The sequence below is a fragment of the Helianthus annuus genome, chromosome 13, assembly GCF_002127325.2.
Source record: "Helianthus annuus cultivar XRQ/B chromosome 13, HanXRQr2.0-SUNRISE, whole genome shotgun sequence".
In the NCBI taxonomy this organism is placed as follows: domain Eukaryota; kingdom Viridiplantae; phylum Streptophyta; class Magnoliopsida; order Asterales; family Asteraceae; genus Helianthus; species Helianthus annuus.
The window spans coordinates 83,145,614-83,168,265 of NC_035445.2; the positions used below are offsets into that span (position 1 = coordinate 83,145,614).

The 22,652-nt window shown below is 37.4% G+C and overlaps 1 protein-coding gene across 1 annotated transcript; it reads right to left on the reverse strand.

Annotated features, from left to right (window-relative positions):
* Window positions 1-251: 251 nt before the first annotated feature.
* On the reverse strand, window positions 252-1,220 carry LOC110898386 (zinc finger protein ZAT5). Its single transcript, XM_022145169.2, has one exon. It carries the CDS (start codon window positions 1,190-1,192, stop codon window positions 416-418), a length of 777 nt encoding a protein of 258 aa, XP_022000861.1. The 5' UTR covers window positions 1,193-1,220; the 3' UTR covers window positions 252-415.
* Between the last annotated feature and the right edge of the window lie 21,432 nt (window positions 1,221-22,652).

A 22,652-nucleotide genomic window follows, 5' to 3' on the forward strand; every position in this document is an offset into this window, starting at 1 on the left:
ATTTATTTATTTATTTTTATACAAAATGAACTATCATATATCAATCTTTTTCACCAAACAACAATGGATAAAATCTTCTTACTTTTTTTTGAGACATATCTAGGAAATTAATTTCCTAAATGGTAATTAGACTTGTGACTCGGATTTTCAGTTAAGTCCAAAGAAAATTTAAATAAGCTCAACTATGTATGTAAATGAAAAACAAAAATGATACTTACGGTTGATTATAAGGAATCATCACACACATGTAATAAACAAACATGAATTATAATTTCCCATCTCGTCAAACAATCTAATATTGTTACAATCATAATGAATCATATATCCATATGAACAAATTGAAAGAATCTGAAGGAATCTAATAAACAATGAAGAATGGTGTTAGCAATTTAGCATACCCTAATAAATCCTGTGATTAGAAATGACAGTCAACCAATGCAGGTGAAGCTGAGAAGACGATGATCTGGTTGTTTGATCCAAAAGAATTATTGGTAATTTCCTTGTGTTCATCCTCCATAGGAGCCGGAAGATTTAGATCCAACGGTAGCGCGGCTTTGTGTTTCTTGGACTCGTGATGCCCATTTGATGTAGTATTAGCCATGGTCATGGACCGATGTCGCCTCATGTGACCACCTAGTGCTTGACCAGATGTAAACTCAGAACCACATATTGAACATTCATGAACCTTAAGCCCTTTGGTGGAACCGGAACCACTAGGGTTACATGATAAGGGCTTGTGGGGACTAGTTAAAATAGATGTTTTATTTTTGGAAAGTTCATGAACATCCTTGTGGGGTTTGTTGTGGCTGGCTCTATGGCCACCAAGGGCTTGAAACGAGGGGAAACCGCGATCACATGTTTTACATTCGTAAACATATGATCGCGGTGGTGGAGGTAGATGGTGGCCATGAGCCAAGAGCATGAGGCAGTTGGCTATGTCTTGGTCGTTGTTGGTGTGGTTATCTTGAAGAATGTTGGTGAACTCAATGGAGGTTGTGGAAGGCATTCGAAACAACCCGTTGTGGTTGGCTGAGGCACTAGTTTCGCTCGTGGTGGTTGTGGTGGAGGAGGATGTGGAGGCTAGGGTTAGCGAAAGCGCTGACGATGGTCTTCGGCGTTTTGTCCGTTTACCTTTCATGTGGCTTGTCATCACCCCCATGATCATTGTATCACCACCATCATGACCTTCCATAGTAGAAGAGAGAGAGGGTGGGGGGGGGGGGGAGTTTAGGGTTAGATTAGAGTTATTATGTATATCAGTATATGCTACATTATATATATGTATATATGTAGTTGTGTGAAGGTGTTAAGAATAAGAAAGAGAAGCCGCCCCCGTGAGTATGTCCACCGATTGAGCTTTGCCTTTCCAACCTTGGAAGTTACTATTAAAAAACACCCAACTACACATACTTGCAGAAAATGTATGTATATAGCATATATATATCATTTCATGTAAATGAAAAATATAATAAGTTGCAAAGTTGTATCATTTTTATTTTTAATAAAAAAAGATTTAGTTTTTAAAAAAAATCATTAAACCATTTGCTAGAAAATAATATATATGAAGGTGCTATATAACTGTTTTTAACTGGATAAGGAATAGTTATATATAAAATTATATGAATGTTATATAATATATATTTGTATATGTATATGATATATATTCCATGTGCATGGATGCAAGTAAGAAGTGAAGGGAGGGAATCAGGTTGGCTTTGAAGCAAACCCAACCTAATCTAACCTAATCGAGGGAGGATTCCTTTTCCAGGTTTAGAGTGCAAGCCTGGCACACTATCATTCTCATACTAAGTCACCTTCTTAGTTTTCCAACCAATTATTCTCCACTATTTAATGCTTCTTTTTATTTAAGTAATATATTTCACCATATTATATATATATATATATATATATATATATATATATATATATATATATATATAGGTAGAGGATCCTGTAAAAAGTGCTCAAAGTATGAGAAGTGTATTATAACACTATATATAATACTATATAATACCGTATAACAATATGTAACACCATATAATACCATATAACACTTTGTAACACTATATGTCATTATATAACAAATATAACACTATAGGTTGTCTGATAGCATGTCTATGATAGATATATAGTGTTATATTTGATATATAATGATATACAGTGTTACATAGTGTTATATGATATTATATGGTGTTACATATACGGTGTTTATATGGTGTTATATAGTATTATATATAGTGTTATAATACACTTCTCACACTTTAGGCCCTTTTTACACTATCCTTACCCTATATATATATATATATATATATATATATATATATATATATATATATATATATATATATATATATTTGTGTGTGTATATTTTTAATTGCTCAAATTAATGTTATGATTAATAAATCTAATGCTCATAAAACTTAGTGTTATGTTGGATGAAAAGTTCCCCGGCCAGTTTTGTAAATAATAATTGGGCATCCGGCACCCTTTGATTTAGTTATAACATTGGGGGGGGGGGGGTGGCTTTACCCAACTATTTATTAATATGGGTACATGTATGGATATCTATGTATATGTATATTCATGATGGACTTGAAATTTTAAGATAGCAAGAGCAAAACATACAAACTATGTTGCATTATGGTTTTGAAATTACATATTTATAAAGTATTAACATTTCATACAAATTAACTTGCATTTTGGTTTTGAAAATACATATTTATTAGGTTGCATTGTGGTTTTGAAAATACATATCTATAATAGATAACGTTTTCATGTAACAAAAGGAATATGCAAATAGTTTTTATATGTTAAGGTCACATACAATTATATTTTTTTTTTGTATAAAGTATTTAGGTCATGAAGTGCAAGTCAAGGAAATGATAGTATGACCCAAAAATCACGCCGCTTTTAAGCTTCAAGCACTCGCTCCTCAATTATTTTGATCAATCATTATGGTCCTAAGTAGACTATATGTACTATTATTGGTTTTCGTATAGGGATAACAATAGGAATATATAATTTCATAAATGGGATATCATAGGTGTCGCAAACATAAACAAAATTAGATGCAACAATCTAACATTTCGTCGTGAAACACAAAAAGTGTCGTATTCATAAAATAATAACAAATATTGAGATTCGCTTCATGACAGGAATTTAGTGGGTATTAGTTTGATTTGTGATCGTATGGACACTCGCTATAATATTCGATAGAGGAAAACCTTAAATCGATAAAAAGGAATATCAATATCGGCACCGATGTTGTTCGTTGATAGCGGTTCAGTCCGTTTGCATTCTATGTTTAAATTTTATCAACATTACAATATAGATTTTATTGAAAACAGACATTGTGCCGTTATCGTATCAAACCGAACCAAAACCATCTAAACAATATTTCCATCAGTATCGGTATTACTCTTTTTTAATTGTTTTCTTTTCACTTTCGATAACTAATACCGTATCAGCATACAGTACCGAACCAAGGTACCTGTATTCATGTTCAGTGGCGGATCTTGAACGTTCAAATAGGGGAGGGCAATGGGAATCAATACATATAATTTTGTTTTTATAAATTTTACGCTTTGAAGCGAAAAAATGGGGGGGGGGGGCCAGGGACCCCTGGCCCCAAGTAAGATCCTCCCCTGTTCATGTTTATGGTTTTCTGTTTGATAACGAATATCGTGCTGCTATCGGGGTTAGATTCATTTGTGAACAACCCCCTTGATTGTGAACACTAATGAACTAATCCAAGCTCTTGATTATCAATACACAAGTGTAACCTAAAATAGCTAAAAAAACCTAATCCCCATCCCCCCCCCCCAAAAAAAAAAAAAAAAACCTAACCCCCCTCCCCCCAAGCTAAAATGCTAAAAACTAAACCCCCAAAAAACCTAAAAAACTAAAAAAGACATACAAATTTTTTTTTAATATTTTTTACATTAAAATCGCTACTTTTAGTAACAAAAAAAATTAAAAAAAAATTAGCGATTTTTTTATAAAAAATATAAAAAAAAATTTGTGTGTTTTTTAGGTATTTTTGGTTGTGTTCACATTGGTTCTCGCGGTTCTCGCAATAAAAGGTGGTTCCTAACGGATCCTTCTCCTATATATATATAGTGGAGGGTTCAAATGAGAAAAAATTTTTTGTAAGAAAAAAAAGAAGAAGTTTCAACCAATAAGAATGCTCCATTTTACTTCATTTAATATTTAATTTTAATATAAGGGTATATTGGTAAACTTACATAAATCATTAATTTGTATTATTCCCATTTAATAACTAATTAAATTAAATTTGTAACTCCTTTTCAAAATATATATTTTTTTTCCAAATTAAAAAAACAATTAATTTAAAGTGTAGAATAAATTACTAGTTGTGTAGGATAAATTACGAGTTGTGTAGGATATATTTCGAGGTGTGTAGGATAAATTTCAACTGTGTAGGATAAAATTCTATAAGGTGTAGGGTATATGTAGGAAAATTTTGATATGTGTAGGTTTTGTATATTATATGTAGGATAATTAATTACTATTTGACTAATTAATTAAAGAGAGAAAAATTAATGATATGATTTATAAATGAAATAGTATTTTACTAATATGCCCTTTCTTCTTTTTCTTCTCGCATTAAATTTCTTCTCAAATGAACCTTCCCCTATATATATATATATATATATATATACATATAGTGAAAGTGTAAAATACAATATCCCTTAACATACAATATAGTGAAATCGCATGTTATAAAAAAACATGTTGGAAATCGCATGTTGGTTTTTTGATGAAATCGTAAGTTGTTTTTTTTGTAGCAATTTCGCATGTTGGTAAATATGATGAAATCGCATGATGGTTTTTCAGCATAAATCACATGTTCAAAACTGAATTCGCACCAGATCGGACGACTGAGATGAGCGCGTACATATTGTACGATAAGAGCGTACATATTGTACGATAAGAGCTATTGTATGTTAACATAACCCTATATATATATATATATATATATAGAGAGAGAGAGAGAGAGAGAGAGGGGCCGGTTATTGTACAATAGCCCTAATCCTACATATTGTACGCGATTACCCCATTCGTAGGATCATCCATCATTTAAACGCGGGTCTAATTAATTGATATGATTAAATTAATCAAATTAATATATCCTACACCAAAATCAAAAACCTTACATTCTTCTTCCCCAACCTCCGCTTGATTCTTCCGTTGCAATTTCAAACAACGGTGATGAGAACTGCTAATTAGGGATATATTGAGTATTAGCTGTTACAGTTGAATTCGCATGTTGGATAATAATGCTGATATCCCATATGATATGATAATAAGAATTCCTTTATTATAATGATAATATGACAATATGAATTCATGTTGGAATGCATATGATAATATGAATTCATGATAATATAACAAATTTGCATGATAATGAATTCATGATAATATGACAAATTCGCATGAGAAAGAATTCATGTTGGAATTCACTTGTTTTGAAATTCGCATATTATTATTAAATTCGCATGTGACTAATTTTGGAATTCATGTTGGAATATGTTGGAATTCAGTTGTTTTGGAATTCGCATATATTATCATTAAATTCGCATGTGACTAACTTTGGAGTTATATTTTCTTTTGGATTTCGCATGACATGTTGGAATTCATTAGTTTGGATTTCACATGATATTATCAAATTCGCATGTCATTTTGGAATTTATTTTTTTTTGTATTTTGCATGTTATTTTTAATGTGCATATTTCGCATGTTACATATTGGGAATTCGCATGTTACGTTAAAACCTAATCGCATGTTATTTTTTTAATGTGTATGTTATATGTTATGAAATCGCATGTGTATATTATTATTTAATGTGCATAACGTCTAATCGCATGTTATTATTTTAATATGCATGTTATTGTTCATGAAATCGCATGTGTTTAGGTTTCTTCAAATGTAACGCTCTGATCTGATATGAATCAATCAAACAATCAATAAAACCCTAAAAAGCGAACTGATACGAATCATAATTACAGAGATAGCTGTGTAACGAACTCATGATCTGCTTGCTTGTTGAAGGAATTGTCTAATTTTCCCTCTGATGATTGAACGGAATGTCTAATATACTCTTATCTAAGAAAAATGACTTAGGGACACGTGTAGGGCTGTGGGCATCGCGTACGTAATGTACGATAAGGGTATTTGTACAGTAGACTTTACCTATATATATATATATATATATATATATATATATATATATATATATATATATATATATATATATAAGCTTTTAAAACCCATTTGGAGCCTTTAAAAATTAGGACCTTTGACGACGACACGAGTTAGGCCGACCCTGATTATTAGTTACACATATGTCTTTAACGCCAAAATGACTTGTCATAACCTTACATGGCTTTATATAACCTAAATCAACCCGCATTATAGGACCCATTAATGGCCAAAAGTATAACTAAATCATACACGTGTCTGTCCATCATTTGTTATAATATAACATGACTTGATAAAAAGCTTTCAGTAATCACGGTCAGAATACCGATGAAATTTGTGACGGACTGCTCGTTGGAAAATCCATCAACCAACTTGAATTCATTTCCTTCTCTCAACTCACCCCGTCGTTTAAACTAGGGCCGGCCCTGAAAATTCATGTACCCTGTTCGAGCTCGAAAAAACGTGCACTTAGTGCTTAACAAAATTGGGTATTGGGCTCATTAAAGGTTTAAACCTAATGGTAATGGACTAATAACTAATCTAAACCATAAAAATAGTTTTGTAAGTGGGCCAATGTTGGTGTTTGTATGAGTATACCATATTAACTTATTTATTTTTACATTTACATATCGGATTTTTTTTAAATAACGTGCCCTTCAAAGTATCGGGCCCTGGCCGGTGGTCCTCCCCGCCCACCCTAAGAGCCGGCCATGGTTTAAACAACTATCACTTTTGGTTCCCAGTGCCGATGGACCACCATCACTTCAGGAGGTCGCCTCTAACTCTTGACCACCATCACCACTTGAATCTTGCGTCATCGCCCCCAGTGGTGGACCCAGGAAATTTTTCATGGGGTGCAGAAGAGGCGTTCAACCATATTTTCAAGGTGTCGAATCCCCAAGTCTCTGATGACGTTCAAAGGGTCTTCGCTGACGTCGTAATATTCCAGCTCTTGCTTGCTACAAAAAAGGAAACCGTTAGCCTCGTCACGGAGGGCCCCGAAGGGGGGATCCGCGACCAAGCTCCGGCGTGAGAATAAGTAAACTTGCCGGAAAGTGAGAGAGCAACTTATTCCGATGAGTGTAATCACCGGAACAATCTCTATGGTGTGAATCGGATATAAATGTGTGTGTGTGTTTAATGCAAGGGAATTATGGTCAGAATAAATGTGAGGGGATTAAGTAAGATACCTTAGACTTGTGTCATGAATCGTTCCTTACTCTCCATATATAGCCAAGAGTCCTTATCTCTCTAATGGAGCAGTACCGAGACCATCTAACGGTTCCTTACTATCTTTGGGGGACTCAGACACGTGTCTGAGCCCCAACGGTGTGATGGCTGCCTTCATTTAATGAAGCCGGCTCGGTAGTACAGTGCCAGCCGGAGATCCTCTTCTTGTCATTCATTTAATGCTTCTCCCCTTTGTAAATATATCTTTCCCGCCCGTTTTATATGGGAGAGTCCCTTAATGGGCAAGTATCAATGTTTTGGGCCTTACCGATTGGGCCTACATGAAAAGAGCCCAAGACGGGTCAAGTTGGGTACACCATTGGCCCGTCGTCAAGTCATCTTTAGTCCCTGATTCTGAGGTTCAAATCTCATGATTCAGGGCTGAATCATAACTGCTCATGGGGGTAGTTTTCTTGGGCTAAGAATGTGGGCCCACCCTTAGCTAATCATCACGTGCTCCTTCTCACATCTCGAGAACCATTAATCGCCAGATATCAACGGCAGGGGTTTAATCCCCTAAATACACGTGTTGGGTAGTTTTAAATTTGAAAAGATGGTGATGTGACAGTTTTTTCCTTTCACGTCAGTTACTCCCTTTAAGAACCCTCATCGCCCCTTGAATTTCTTTTAACTTCCACCATTTTTCTTCCATACTTCCCCCTTTCCTTTCCTTTCTTCCATTACATCTTTCTGATCACCATTCTATCTTACTATGAGTCGTACTGGCCGTTCTATGATCTGCTCTGTTTTGACGGCAAAGGATTTGGAATCCTTTGTTGAAACTTACCGGATACCGGAGCGTTTTTCCCCCACTTTACCCGGTCCTGATGATTCGGCTGAGTGCACCCCTGACCGGATTGTTCTTTATACTCTGTTGTTTTCTTCTTGTGGTGTCCGTTACCCGCTTTCATCTTTCAAGGTAGACTTGTTACGTCATTTTAAAGTTCATTTCTCCCAATTGCACCCTCTAGGGTTCATAAGGGTTGTGCACTTTGAGTTATCATTTGTGGCGGTTTCCGATGAGCCGTCGATTCCCCTGTTTTGTATGTTTTACAAGCTGATTTTGGATGGGGATTGGTTTACCTACACCAAACGGAAGGATAGTGTAGCTCAGCCTTGTTACTCCTTCATGCCGACCTCTACCTATCCTAAGGAATGGAAAAGCCGGTTCATTTTTGTTTCTGCTGCTATGATACCAGAATCTCCATCGTTGAGGGATGCCAAGGCTGCTATTGAAGACAGTGTTCCTATCTTGTCTGCCGATGAAATTGTCCAGTGGAAACGTATGTATGAGAATCCCAAAAGAGCTTTTACTTTTCCTGAGGGGATCTTGGCTATGGGGGGATTGAGCCCCTTCTACTCGGTCCGACCAAAAGCTTTTTTTGGCAAGAAAGGTATTCCCTTGTTCTTGGTTTGTTATGCTTGTCTTTCTTCTGAAAACTTGTTGGTGCATATGACTGTCGACTTCGTCTTGTATCAAGTCTTGTAATAGATTAGAAAGATCAGGGCATGATATTCGAGGAAAATGTGAAATATGTAGGATGGACCATTTTGCACGAAATGGAAAGACCATTTCGCACGAAATGGACAAGTGTCCATTTCATACGAAATGCATCTGACCATTTCGTTTGAACCTGTTTCGTGCGAAATAGGCTGGCTATAAATACGTGTCTTGGTCATTTCGTTTGTAACTTTGCAATTCCGGTGCCGAGGTGCTGCCGAAGTGTCTCCAAGCTGTAAAAAGTTGTTATATCAATAAACAAGACAGTTTGTATATCAAGCTGATTCTACTCCGATACGTTTGTTTCCGCCTTTCGTATTGGACAAAAACTCTTCTGAACGACTCGTTTGGTCGTGCAAACGATCCTACATGTGGTATCACAGCTCAGGAGGAAGAGTTCTTACCGAATTCAGCTTGATTTCATCAAAATTCTGATTTCTACACCTTCTTTTTCAAAATTAACAAGTTTTCATGGTTAAAATGGGCTAATTTTCACATATAACGTGCGTAACACTATTTTAATCAATCCTTGAAAGAATTAGACCTAAAATCAACTTAAAACCTGATCAATTTGACAAAAATCTGGCCGAAAGTATGACATCAGCACCATTTCGCACGGATTGAACCATTCATTTCGCACGGATTGGCAAAAGTTGACCTCATTTCGTACCAAAGTCATCATTTCGTACGAATTGAATTTCCATTTCGCTTGAATGTGTCATCTCGTGTGAAACAGCATACCATTTCGCACGAATTGAGTTTTGGGGTTCATTTCGCTTGAAAGTATTCATTTCGTTTGAAAGTGTGTCATTTCGTACGAACTCATCCATTTCATACCAAAACCATTTCGTTTGAAAGATCATTCATTTTGTGTGAAAGTGTCTGAGTTTGTGAAATTTTACCGAATCATGGAAGAAGAGTTTTACAACGCGTTTGCTACTGCCCCGAGTACTCCTGTTACCATTGCTCAGAGTGTGAACATGGAAAATGAAACAAGAATGTTACAGAAACCTCCAAAGTTGATGGGTATTGAAGAATACTATGGTTGGAAGTACCGGTTTGAAAATTGGGTTCAAGCAAATCATTTGAGGTCTTGGGAGTGTATTGAGAAAAAGTATGTTAAACCTCTTACAGATGTGGGAGTTAACAAAACTATTTCTGAATTGTCAGATAAAGAGAGAGATATGTGTAAGGCAGAAAAAATGATGATTAGTCTACTTCAGCAAGCTGTGAAGGAAGATATCTTTATATTACTTCAACACGATGGTACTTCACGTTCGATTTGGGAAGCACTTCGAATTAAGTTTGAGGGGAGTACAGAGATGATTAGGAGTAAGAAATCATTATTAAAGAAGGAATTTGATTTGTTTACAAGTTTGTAGGGTGAAACTACAAAGAGATTGATTGAGAGATATTGTCATTTAGTGCACTCAATGTCTTTGTTAGATATAAACAAAGATCGAGAAGAATGGGTTGACAAATTAGCTGATGCTTTACCTCAGAAAAAATGGGGTACATATTTGATGATCTTAAAGAATACTGGAGAATATGATAAATTGACAATTTCTCAGTTCATTGAAAAGCTTGAAGGACAAGATCTTGAACAACAGAAGATTGCTCGAATGAACAATCCAAGTGAACAACAAGACATCAAAATGTATTACAAAGGAAATGTTTAGAGTGTTGAAGCAAGTCCGAAGGTCCAAACCGCTTTTAGTGTAGAAAACTCATCCAGATCAGTAAATCAAAGTCCAATCAGCAACAGTGGATTTTCTTCATACTCGAGTGTTAGTCCGAATGTTTCAACCTCAAGTCATCAGTTCCAAAGTTTAAACAACAATAATGGTCATGTGTTACATTGCAACATCGCGTTGCATCTTCAGAACGGTCAAAATTTCTCTAAAGAAGTCGCTAAAGGTCATATGGCATTACTAGCTACAGTGTTAGAATCATATGAGGGTTTGGTTGCAGGAAGGATAGGAAATCCTATGTTGACAAAAGAGGATTACGATCAGATTGATGCTGAGGAAATGGAGCTTATGGATATTAAGTGGTGTTTAGTGAGTGTGTTGAGAAGAGCTGAGAAATTTAAGCTGATTACTGGAAGAGATGACTTTCGTGATGCTAATGTTTCTACTTTAGGTTTTGATAAATCTAAAGTTACTTGTTTTCGATGCAGGGAAAAAGGACATTTCAAGAGGGAATGTACCAATCGAGAAGCAGGTGGAGCTCAGAATCCGTTCGGGAATAATGATTATTATCGTAAAGCTATATATATCAACAAGTTGCTCAACAATCATCATCATCCAATGCTATTGAAGATGGAAAGAAGAAAGCTTATCTCGTCAATCAAGATGATGAAAAAGTGGCAGAAGGTTTTAGCTGGGACAAATACATTCCGGCTGATTCAAAGCTAGGAGCTTTTATTGCACAAATAGTTCAAGAACCAGATTTGATGAAAGAGTGGATGGATATGTTTGCTAAAGATGAGAAAAGTCAAGATGAAGAGTCTGACTCTTCAGAAGAATGCTCAGAAAAGACAACAGTTTTTGATCAATCATCAACTGATAGCAGTGATGATGAAGAAGAAATACAAATAAACATTGGAAAAACTCAATTATCTCCTGAAAGTTTCAAATTTTATTTTGCAGATAGATTGGAGAAACTAAAGGAGAAGCGAGCAGCAAAAGATCAGAAAAAGAAAAAATGCGAGAATGTTGCTCAGGAAAAGAAGTTTGAACAAATTGAAGAAGTTAAAGTAGCTGAAAAGGTGGTTGAAGTTGAAAAGATTATCGAAGTTGAAAAAATTGTTGAGATCACAAAACCTTGTCTAAAATGTTTGGAACCTTGCAAACACTGTGAAGAGAAAGACAAGAAGTATAGTGAGCTTGACAAGATGAAAGAAAAATTATTGTTCGATGTTAATTACGTGAAAGAGTCGTATGATGTGTTGAACAGAACGGTGAATAGTCTGCAAAAGACAAATTCTGAAAGAGAAGATGCCTTAACCATGATGAATGCAGTGATGATGTCTAAGCAAAAGGCTATCAATCACTATATTGAAGAATGTGCAAAGTTGAAGCAGGAGTTGGAGACAGAAAAGATAGAGAATGAAAGAATCAGACAATTGCTGCAAAGTTATTCAAGTTCTGATTATTTGATTGATAGAATTTATCCAACTGTTGCAGGTTTTGTAGCATTTCAAGATGAGAAGCCAAAAGAGAAGGATACTGGTAAGAAACAAAGTGTTAGTTATAATAAGTGTCCGCCTCCAATATGGGAAGGTTATTCTCCCAGAAAACCAAATGAGGAGCAAGTCAAAAAGGCAATCAATATAAAATTAAAGTCTGAAACAACTGATGAGTTACCAGAAAACATTGACGTCACGTTCAAATCGTCTAACACTGATCATGAGTCTGAGTTAATAAAGAGAGTGGTCGATCAGGTGTTGGATAAAGATGAGGAGTCAGAGTCAAAGTCCGAATCCAAGAGTTCGAGTTCATCAATTGACAGTTCAAAATCATCGGTCAAACGAGTTTACAATAAAGAATTTCTGTTATCAAAATCTAATTTGAATGACGAATCAATCAAAGTGGCATATACTTTGAATGATTTAGACAAATTATATTCTGATGAGGAATTTCCAATAAGAAGTGTTCAAATTGAAAAGATTAAAAAGGTTTTCAAATTAACAGAAATTAATATTTCTGAAATAAAAGATGTAAATCTTAATGAAAAACCTAAAAAATACACTTCAAGAGTTCAACAAAGATTGAACAAGAAAAAGAGTTACAATTCTGGTTCTGGTTTTCAAAAGAAACCAAACCATAGCAGTAATTTCAAAAAGAAGGGTCTAGGTTTTATTCCAACAGAAAACCATAAAAATGAGAAAATTTCTAAAACAAAAACAATATTTGTTTCAGGGTCAAATTCTGAGGAAGAAGAAAAGAACTCATTCTGGAAACAATCACACAAAGCATTTCTTGCAGAAAAACAAAAGTTTGAAAGGAATGGAGCTGGTTACAAAAGGGAAACAAGAACCTGTTATCGATGTCAAGAAGTTGGTCACATTGCCTGGAACTGTCCAATGGCAACCAACACAAAACAGGAAGTTGTTTCTAAACTCAAAGAAAAAATTGTTGATAAAACCGAACAAGCAATTGAAAAATTCAAAGTGTTTAAAAACTCAACATATGAAGTTGGTGAATGTTCGAAAAGGTTTTATAAAAGAAGAGTGAATCTTAACAACCAAACATGGGTTGCTAAGAAAACATATGTGAAATCTTGCAATGAATCTGACTCGTCAAAGTCAGAAGAGCCACAAGTTGAGGTAAAAATTGAAAACTCAGTACCGCCAATGGATGATGTCAACTTTCCACCATTGCGGGCTGAAAATTTAAAATCAAAAGTTGGTAAAGTGGAAATTTCGAATCAATTCTAATCTGAAAAGAAAGAATTTGATGTCGAAAAGGAATTCAATGGGAAAGTTAAAAATATTTTTGGGAAAATGGTCAAGGGTAAGGCCAAAGGGGTAAAAGATTTTTATGAAGAAAAAAGGAACGTTCAAACCCCTAGTGAAACCGAGAAGGTCACACCCAAAGCTGGTCAGGCTTGGGTGTCTGTATTCTTTACTTAAAAATCCTGACTTGCCGGAGTTCCCAAGTTGGTAATCGTGGAGCAGGAATCGACATCTTTCTTGAGATATGTTTTGTTTGAATAGCCTACATGTGGTAAAACTTAAAATTGTCATTTTTAGATTTGCAAGTGGTATAGTTGACAAGTGAATACTCAAGTGGTTTTCACCTACAAGTGGTTAATCAAGGTCATTAAGTTGAACTTGATTTAACTTTCATGCAAGTGGTTGAGAAAAATGGGGTTTCATTCATTGTCAAGTGAAAAGGAACAAAGTGATGAACATTTCCCCAACTCCTATCCTACAAGTGGTTTGTGAATATCAACAAAACTAATTTTCCAGAAAAACCATTTTGATTAAAACAAACTTAAGTGTTTTGAAATCATAATGGGAAAATAGTTTGTTGTTAGGGGGAGTTCTGATTGTTTATGCCAAGTGGATGGCGAATTGAAGCAATTCGAATCAGGTTGTCAGTTTATTTGTACAGTTTGTTTTCAAATTTTCCTTGAAAGTCAAAAATTGAAAGATATTTTTTATTTTAGGGGGAGTAAAAATTTAGAAAATTTCGAAAATTTGAAAAATCCAAAAACATGATAAAATCTAAAAAGCAAAAAACATTGAAAAATACAAAATGAGTTTTGTTGTAAAAAGAGGAAATGATAGTACATCAGTGGACTATCACAACACGCTAAAGAATTGGAAAGGTAAATGTGATAAACGATCTCACTGATGATATGCCAGTAGATTTTTACACACTTAGTAGATTGTGTTCAAGATATAAACCTAAATATCAAACTTGCTTATTTCGTGGGGAATATCTCTTGAATATATGGGTAACCCCTGAAATCTTGTTTGAAAGACTTTCTATTTCTGACATACTAGGTCTTTGTGCGTGATGATATCTGGGGTAATATATCTGGACTTCTGATTTTGCGGAAGCAATAGCCTAGTCCTCGTATAACACTTTGCACTGCTTTAATCATAAAGCTCACCCTCAGCATAAAAAATGATAAAACATTGAAAAATGCTAATCATGTGCTGTTGAAGAAAAGATCCCCAAATAGGACACACCTTAAAGATGAGCCATCATCTCTTTGTCTGAACGGAAGTTCTAACCTGAGCTCTCATGGTCTCGCATTACCCGTTTACAGATATCATTTGTGTACATTCACCTATAAGACTGAATATAGAAGTCTGGATACGGGAGTATATTCTGAGGTGGTACACGCGAATAAGTTTAAGTGCTTAAAACACTAATCTCGTATCTCAAAACAGTTGAACTTTGTGTGAAAATTTAAGTGGATCAGTATACTGACAATCTAAGTGAATCGTTTAGAACTTAAAATGTTAAAAGCTTAATGGTGCTAGTGATTTATCTAAAAACTGACATGATCCTCTTACACAAACTCACAAAAATATTGTATGTAAATATTTCTAGACTGCTTTCCATTTAAAATCAAAAATCCAAAAAGATTGTGTCTTTTAGCATTAAATGTTGAAAAATCATAAATATTTTATTTCATCTTATTTTCGGCAACTGATGTTGAAAAGCTGATTTTCAAAATTCCGAGTGCTAAACTTGATGAATAACAGGTGAGGGGGAGTTTGTTTGAAATGAGAAAAGATTTCGTAATGAAGATGTCAAATCTAAATGTTATTCTAACAAGTGGTTATCAGAAATTTTATATGATAAATCATTTTGAACGATATATGCATGTGATATATAAATTTGTCATATGTTAAATTTGTGAAATTTATTTTAAGATAGAGGATGTGCAGGTTAGCCAGGTTCCGATACCTGAGGATTTTCCGCAAAAGCAGCTATTCCAGACTACGATCCCAACTTATCGAAAGGGGGAGTCTGAAGACATTAGAGCTAGATTCAGATTGGATCAACATCCAAGGGGGAGGTTAGCTGTTGATGCTGATGAACTTAAGGAATCAAGAGATCTGATCAAGAGAAGATAGAGTCAGATTGAGATTCTGGAATAGTGAGAAAGAAGAAGAGATGGAGATTGAGGATGCTTACAATGGAGAATACTTTGAAAGAGCACGAGAAGACTGATCAAGCCTGAAGATGTTGAAGACTCGACACTGAAGACTTCGTCAACATCTAAGGGGGAGTCTGTTGGTGCATATGTCTGTCGACTTCGTCTTGTATTGAGTATTGTATCGAGTCTTGTATCGAGTCTTGTAATAGATTAGAAAGATCAAGGCACGATATTCGAGGAAAATGTGAAATATGTAGGATGGACCATTTCGCACGAAATTGAAAGACCATTTCGCACAAAATGGACAAGTGTCCATTTCGTACGAAATGCATCTGACCATTTCGTTTGAACCTGTTTCGTGCGAAATAGGCTGGCTATAAATACGTGTCTTGGTCATTTCGTTTGTAACTTTGTGATTCCGGTGCCGAGGTGCTGCAAAAGTGTCTCCAAGCTGTAAAAAGTTGTTATATCAATAAACAAGACAGTTAAAGTGTATATTAATCTGATTCTACTCCGATACGCCTGTTTCCGCCTTTCGTATTGGACAATAACTCTTCTGAACGACTCGTTTGGTCGTGCAAACGATCCTACAAAACTTTCCCAGGGGTTCGTGTAGTCATCTTTAGTGTCTCTTTTGTGCAGAGATGACCATGTGGGGCTTGCTTCAGGGAGATTGTAAGGATGTTAAATTTGTAGTAGGTGACAAAGTTGAACCAGGAATAAGCCATGGTGTCAAGAGGAAGGTTACTGAGGGATCAGTTCTGGCAGGGGGTTCTGCTGCCGAGGAGAGGGATGAGGAAGCTTCCTCTGATGAGAAAAAGGATCCCCTGGTTCCCTCCAAGTGAGGAGTTCAAGTGATGATGATAATGATGAAGACCTGGAGAGTCGCCTGGCTCGTAAGCGAAAAGCAGTTAGTCCTAAGCAAGTTCATGTTCCTCGTGATATCCAGCTGAGACTCCGGAGTGCCAGTGGCTAAAAAGCCTTCCCTGCCACAAGGGCTGCTTCTGAACTTCCCCTCACCGGGGTTAAAGGCTCCTTTTCCAAGAATTTGCGATCTTCCAGTCTTATGAGTGAGCCTTTGATGGTAAGTCTTCTACTTGTTTTTTGTTTTGGCCAATGTAGTGGGTTCACAAACCCCTGCTGTTTTTTGGATTAACTTTGTTCTGATGGACCTCCGATGTTTCCTTTTTCCCTTTTTTTATGAATTTGGAGCAGGGAAGCTCTAATGCTCCGATAGAGATTCCTACTGCCCCTTCCTCCTCTCGTGTCCGGGATAAAACTCCTGAAGTTAGTGCTGCCCGCGTTGTCCCGGCTTTTGAGGTCTCTCCCCATCATGCCACTGGGACCAGCAAACCTTCTCACCTTGAGGGTTTCGTCTCTCGATCTCCCTTGGCTCCTTTGTTTGCTGATGCCCTTCCAGTCCCGTATGTTCCCAAGTGGAAGATCACCCATTCTTCAGTAGTGGGGACTCCTGAGACTGCCCGGGACTTCCTGGCTCATGTTGTTCCTCCTTCCCATAGATTTATGAATTCCGCTCTGAGGGATGATCTTTTTGATGATCAATATAACATGTCCCTTTGTGAAGGGCTTTTCCGGGGTGTTGGTATGTTACAACGAGTGGATGAACTGAGGAGGGAGAATGAGGGGCTCAAGAGTGATCTCAAGACTTCTCAAACCGTTGCTGCTGAGCTTCAGTGTCAGGTGGTTGATGCTGAGCGTAAATTGCAGGAGGAGAAGGTGCATAATCCTCCTCCCCCCTCCTTCCTTTTTTTTTATTATTTAACCTTTTCGGAGCTTTTGCAACATTTTTTTTTCAGGGAGCTGGTGTCATGCTGGAGCAAAAGGAACGTGCCTGGGCGAGGGAGATGGCAGCTTTGGTTGAAGAGAAGGAGGAGTTAGCAGCCGAGCTAAAACATCAGAAAGATCTTGACTCCGTGTCTCAAAAGGATTTAGATCCTATGTATGCTGAGTATGGGATGACATCGGATGATAACCAAAAGTTAGCCATGGAGAAGTACTGGTTGATCACTGAAGGCTTCGGGTCCTTCCTTACTACTGTTTCCCAGTCTGAGGAGTTTAAAAGTAGTCTTGAATAGATTTACATGGCTTACTCCGCTCAAAGTTTGGGCAGGAAGGAAACCCCTCTTTACAATTCCAATGCCAAGAAGCGGCTATCTAAACTGGACAAAGAGTTCGGGGGTAAGACCCCTGCCCTTCTTGAAAAGATCCTTGAGCGCCCCTTGATGTCCATTGATAAGCTGAAAGCCTTGTTGACTCCCGCTGGTCCCTCTTCTCCGAAATCTTTGTCTGGGGATGATTCCCAGTAGTTTCAAAACATTAACTATTTCGATATGGTTGTAACTAAACAATTATGCACCCTAAAACACTGTTAACTTTTGATGTATGGGGGAGGACCTTTGTGTTGGGGTCCTCCCAGTATCTTAGCATATGATCTAGCCATCTTTTGACTGTATGTCGTCGATTTGTTTTTGTTGCCTTTGGTGTGTTACTTTTCGCAGGTGTTATTACCGGGAGTCAGCCCAGCATTTACCTGAAGACTTTGGCTATTTGTAGTGTGATTGCAAGAATTCTGTTAATCTGTTCTACTAGGTTTGCTAGTGTCGTCACTTGCACATTTGCTTTTTCCCTTTTAGGGTTAACAAGATTCCCTGTTGTATTTATGCACATTTGTTTTGTAGTTTATACAAAAAAGTTCTTTAGTGCATATGTGTTAGTTCTTTTTGTAGTTTGCTTACAAAAGCCTTTTTTTTATGGTTTGCTTTGTAAACTAGGATTGTTTGTACGAGGACAGTCCTTGGACAAGTTTATAACTTCAGATTATGTTTTCTAACTTGTTTGTCCGTTTTCTTTGGGCTAGCTAGGCCCTGCTTTGCCCCACAGCCGGGCGTCGATATGTTGAGTATACCTTTTACACGTGTGTTGTTTGTCATTAGGTTTGTAGCTTCTGGGACCGTCTGCCCTAATACAATACCTGTGATCTTATCAAATGGAACAAGTGGATTGTTCACTACCATATGTTTCTTGGGGACTCTGTCCTCCAGTACAAGATATTACAAATTGTCTTTCTTGGGGTAATCCCCTAACTAGTAGTTAACTTTTACAAAAGTGGCTCCCTAGCCGTTTTTCTTTGAAGGCGTTTTCGTCTTTCACACATGGTATTTCCGGAGTTGCATAAGGTTCCAGGTCCTTGGTACTTCCTTGCCTTGAAGTGTTTCCAGTTTGCAGCTTCCTTTGCCATTCGCCCAAGTAACCCAATAAGGCCCTTCCAAGTTAGGCCCCAGTTTTCCGGTGCTTTCTTGCAAGCTGGCTTCATTTTCCCTCCGGACCAAGTCTCCAGGGACGAGGTTGAGCTTCTTCATCTTGGCATTATAATAGCTTTCAAGCTTCTTTTTATACTTAGCCTCCCTAATTGCTGCTATTTCTCTTCTTTCTTCGAGCAAGTTTAGATTCAACCGGAGGTCTTGTTCGTTCTTGGCTTCTCTGAGCTTCATCGTTGAAGTCGGGGACCCTATCTCAGATGGGATGACAGCTTCCATCCCGTAGGTCAAGCTGAAAGGGGTTTCCCCATTGCAGTCTTTGGGTGTGCTCCTATATGCCCATAGAACGAAAGGTAGTTCCTCCAGCCACCCCTTCTGCTTCCTTCCGAGCTTCCCTTTCATTCCCTTAATTACACTTTGATTTGCTCTTTCCACTAACCTGTTGCTCTGGGCATGGGTAACATAGGTGAATACCTGGTGTATATGCATCTACTCGCACCATGGCCTAAAGGGCTTTCCCGCAAATTGGACGCCGTTGTCACTTACTAGCTCCTTTAGGACCCCATATCTGCATATGATGTTGTCTAGCACAAACCACCTTATTTGTTCTCCAGTAATCTTTGCCAGGGGTCTTGCCTCTATCCACTTGGTAAAGTAGTCAATGGCGACCACTACATATTTAACCCCCCCTGGGCCCTCTGAAAATGGCCCGATGATGTCAATGGCCCACTTCAGGAAGGGCCAAGATGTTGACACGGGTATCATTGGATGCTTGTGGCAGTGTGTCATGGGTGCATGAACCTGGCAGTTGTCACACTTCTTGATTTCTTCTGATGCTGTCGTATACATCCTAGGCCAATAAAATCCCGCATTCATTGCTTTTGCCACCACTGTCCTTGGCCCAGAATGCATGCCGCAAATACCCTCGTGTATCTCTCTAATCACGTATCTGGCTTCTTCATTATCGACACATTTCAGTGACAGCCCCAAGTAAGATCTTCGATAAAGTTCCCCATCAATCAACTCGTACTGTAAAGCTTTGACCCTTATCTTCCGAGCTGCCCAGTCACCTTCGGGTAGTATTCCATCCCTCATGAATTTTACAATCGGTGTTATCCAAGTCTCCTGGGCGCATTCGATTGTAGCTACTTCCTTGGCATCAATGGAAGGGGAGGTTAAAACCTCTACCTTAACTTATCTTGCAAGGTGATTGAAGGCAACGTAAGCTAACTTGCTGAGCGCATCAGATTTTCTGTTCCTTCCCCGGGGTATATATTCCAACTTAAAGGTCTTGAAGGCCTTGGTGTGACAACCCGAACTTTCAAGGTCCTTCCTTAGCACGTTACTTGTTTCACATCAGTGTCTTCGTAATTGTGTTTGCATTATACATGATTGGTATACCGTGTTACTGCGTTATTGTGTTAATGTTTGATATATGTTTGGTGTTTTGTATGATTGTTTGGGTAATTGGATAATTAATAAAAGCTTATGAACATTAGACTTTCGCCATCATCCTTCTTCGACGAAACAAGTGACTTTCGTCACTCCTCGCAGCCGACGAAACACTGGACTTTCGTCTAGTGAAGTGTTTCGTTGGGAACGGGCTTCGGCCCAGATTGCAAGCGGCCCAACTATTACGGTTATTATAATTGTTTTCATAATCTGCGTTGTCTAACCCTAAATACTCCTCTCCTCCCTTGCAAACTTGATGGCTGCCACCGATTATATGAAGCCTTTTGCCTCGATCGAATCAATCTACTTGGTAATTTGGTTAGTGTCTCATCTATGTTAATTATTGTAATCTGATGTGATGGTTGTTATGGTTTCATGTGATGAGTGATATGTTAATATGCATGATTTAGAGTTGCTAGGTTTAATGATGAATGCATCACATAATTTGGGTCTATGTTGCCGTCAACAGTTAGTATCACATGGGATGTTGGACTAAAGATCACTCATCAATATTTGATTGGGCCGCACCACACCATCATGCGACTGTCTTCTTATCTTCAATCTGATTCAATGTGGCTAGGATAGTGATAGGGTTTTGTGAAACCAATGAGTATTATAGTAATGATAATAGTATTGTATTGACTGTGATAGTAACGAATGTGTTGGGAGTTGTGATTAAAACCATAAACATGATTGATTATTATTTTTATGAGGATGATGATGATCTTGTAAATTGTATTTCAATCTGAATGTTTTATTGATGATGATGTGAATGTTAATTGAAAGGGTTTTTAGGATGCTTGAATCGTTGTTTGATTCGGTAGAAGAATCATGTAACTGTTAGGGCTGCAGGCTAGGTTGTCCTCGACGAAACCTAGTCTTCGACGAAACGTGATTATCGACGAAACCAAGAGGATTTTCGCCATATGATCCTCGACGAAGCCAAGAGGGGTTTCGCCATATGAGAAGTCGACGAAACCTAGAGAGGTTTCGTCGTGCATGGCCTTGGCAAAATACGTGGGTTCTCACTGTTGTACTATGACTAGGATGTCCGATGTCAAGTTTTCAATGTTTTCGAGCATGATGAATAAATATGTTTTGATTGTTCGATGATGATGTTATTGTTAAATGATTTGGAGTTCTTGTTCATATTGGTGTGTTATAACAATGAATCTAATCTGGTAATTTGAATTAGCATGATGGAACAGTCGATTATTATGATTATGAAATCTTGATAGAGGCTGTTAATTGCTAAGGAAATGGTTAGTGTTCATGTGAACTTTTAGGAAGATTGTGCATAAGAACTGATCTTGATCTCCTATGATTAAATTTTGTGTAACCGAATTCCACGATTGGTGACTAAATAACTAATTGGGCTACGCACACACGAATTGGACTGCACTGTTCTCTTGTCTTGTGGAATGTACATTGGGCTGTATACTTGGATTTGGCCGGATACCTCTTTTGGCCTGAACTGTTGGATCTTGTATCTGCATATGTGTGTGAACCACTATGATACATGTTTGAAAACAACATGCTAGCGTATGTGCACTGTTACATGAGTTACCTGTATATGAATGTTATGAACCAATGATTGCATGATTAACGGTTACGACTTGCATAAGGATACGTGTGCTATCTGTATGCTAATTGTGTGACGTGTACGTGGAAAACGTGTTACGTGTGAATACTAAACTAACTGTCTTTGGTGACCACGGTAGGGTTTGGTTGGCCAACTTGGAACGGGTAAAGTAACTTGTTAAATACTGAGCAAACCAAGGTGAGTTCACTGCTCTTTTCCAAGCATGCATCCCGGGAAGGGATATCGGGTAACGTTCCAGGGAGGAATGCAGGTTAATGGGATGTTGGTTATTACTCAGTTTCTATCATATAAGACCCCTTACATCTACCGATTGTTGCCGGTAAGGCAACGGGGTATTTAGTTGATAGCGCTATTAGGTTTGGCACCCTCACACCGGGCCGGAATGGACGGGCGTAAACTATTTACCTTGACCACTTGACCAATGCTTTGATAGAGGCATTGGGGCTTGGGCAAACACATCTAGTAGCCACATATGGTAATCGAGTTAATAACAACATCAAAACAAACGATGAACTATTTTATACACACAGCTGGTAACTAAACGCGTTAACAAAACTTTGAACTCACCAGCGTCGTCTGACACACTTGTCTGCATGCTTGCAGGTCTATAGGCTTATATCACAGCACAAGCTTGAAGGGTTATGTACGCATGTTTTACGAAACACTTAACAAATGAATTATGCTTCCGCTGTATACAATGAATGACGTTTAACACTTTGTAACACTTTATGTTAAGGAATGA

Coding starts and splice junctions, on each gene's coding strand:
- LOC110898386 (XM_022145169.2), bottom strand. CDS start 1,192: ATGGAAGGTCATGATGGTGGTGATACAATGATCATGGGGGTGATGACA.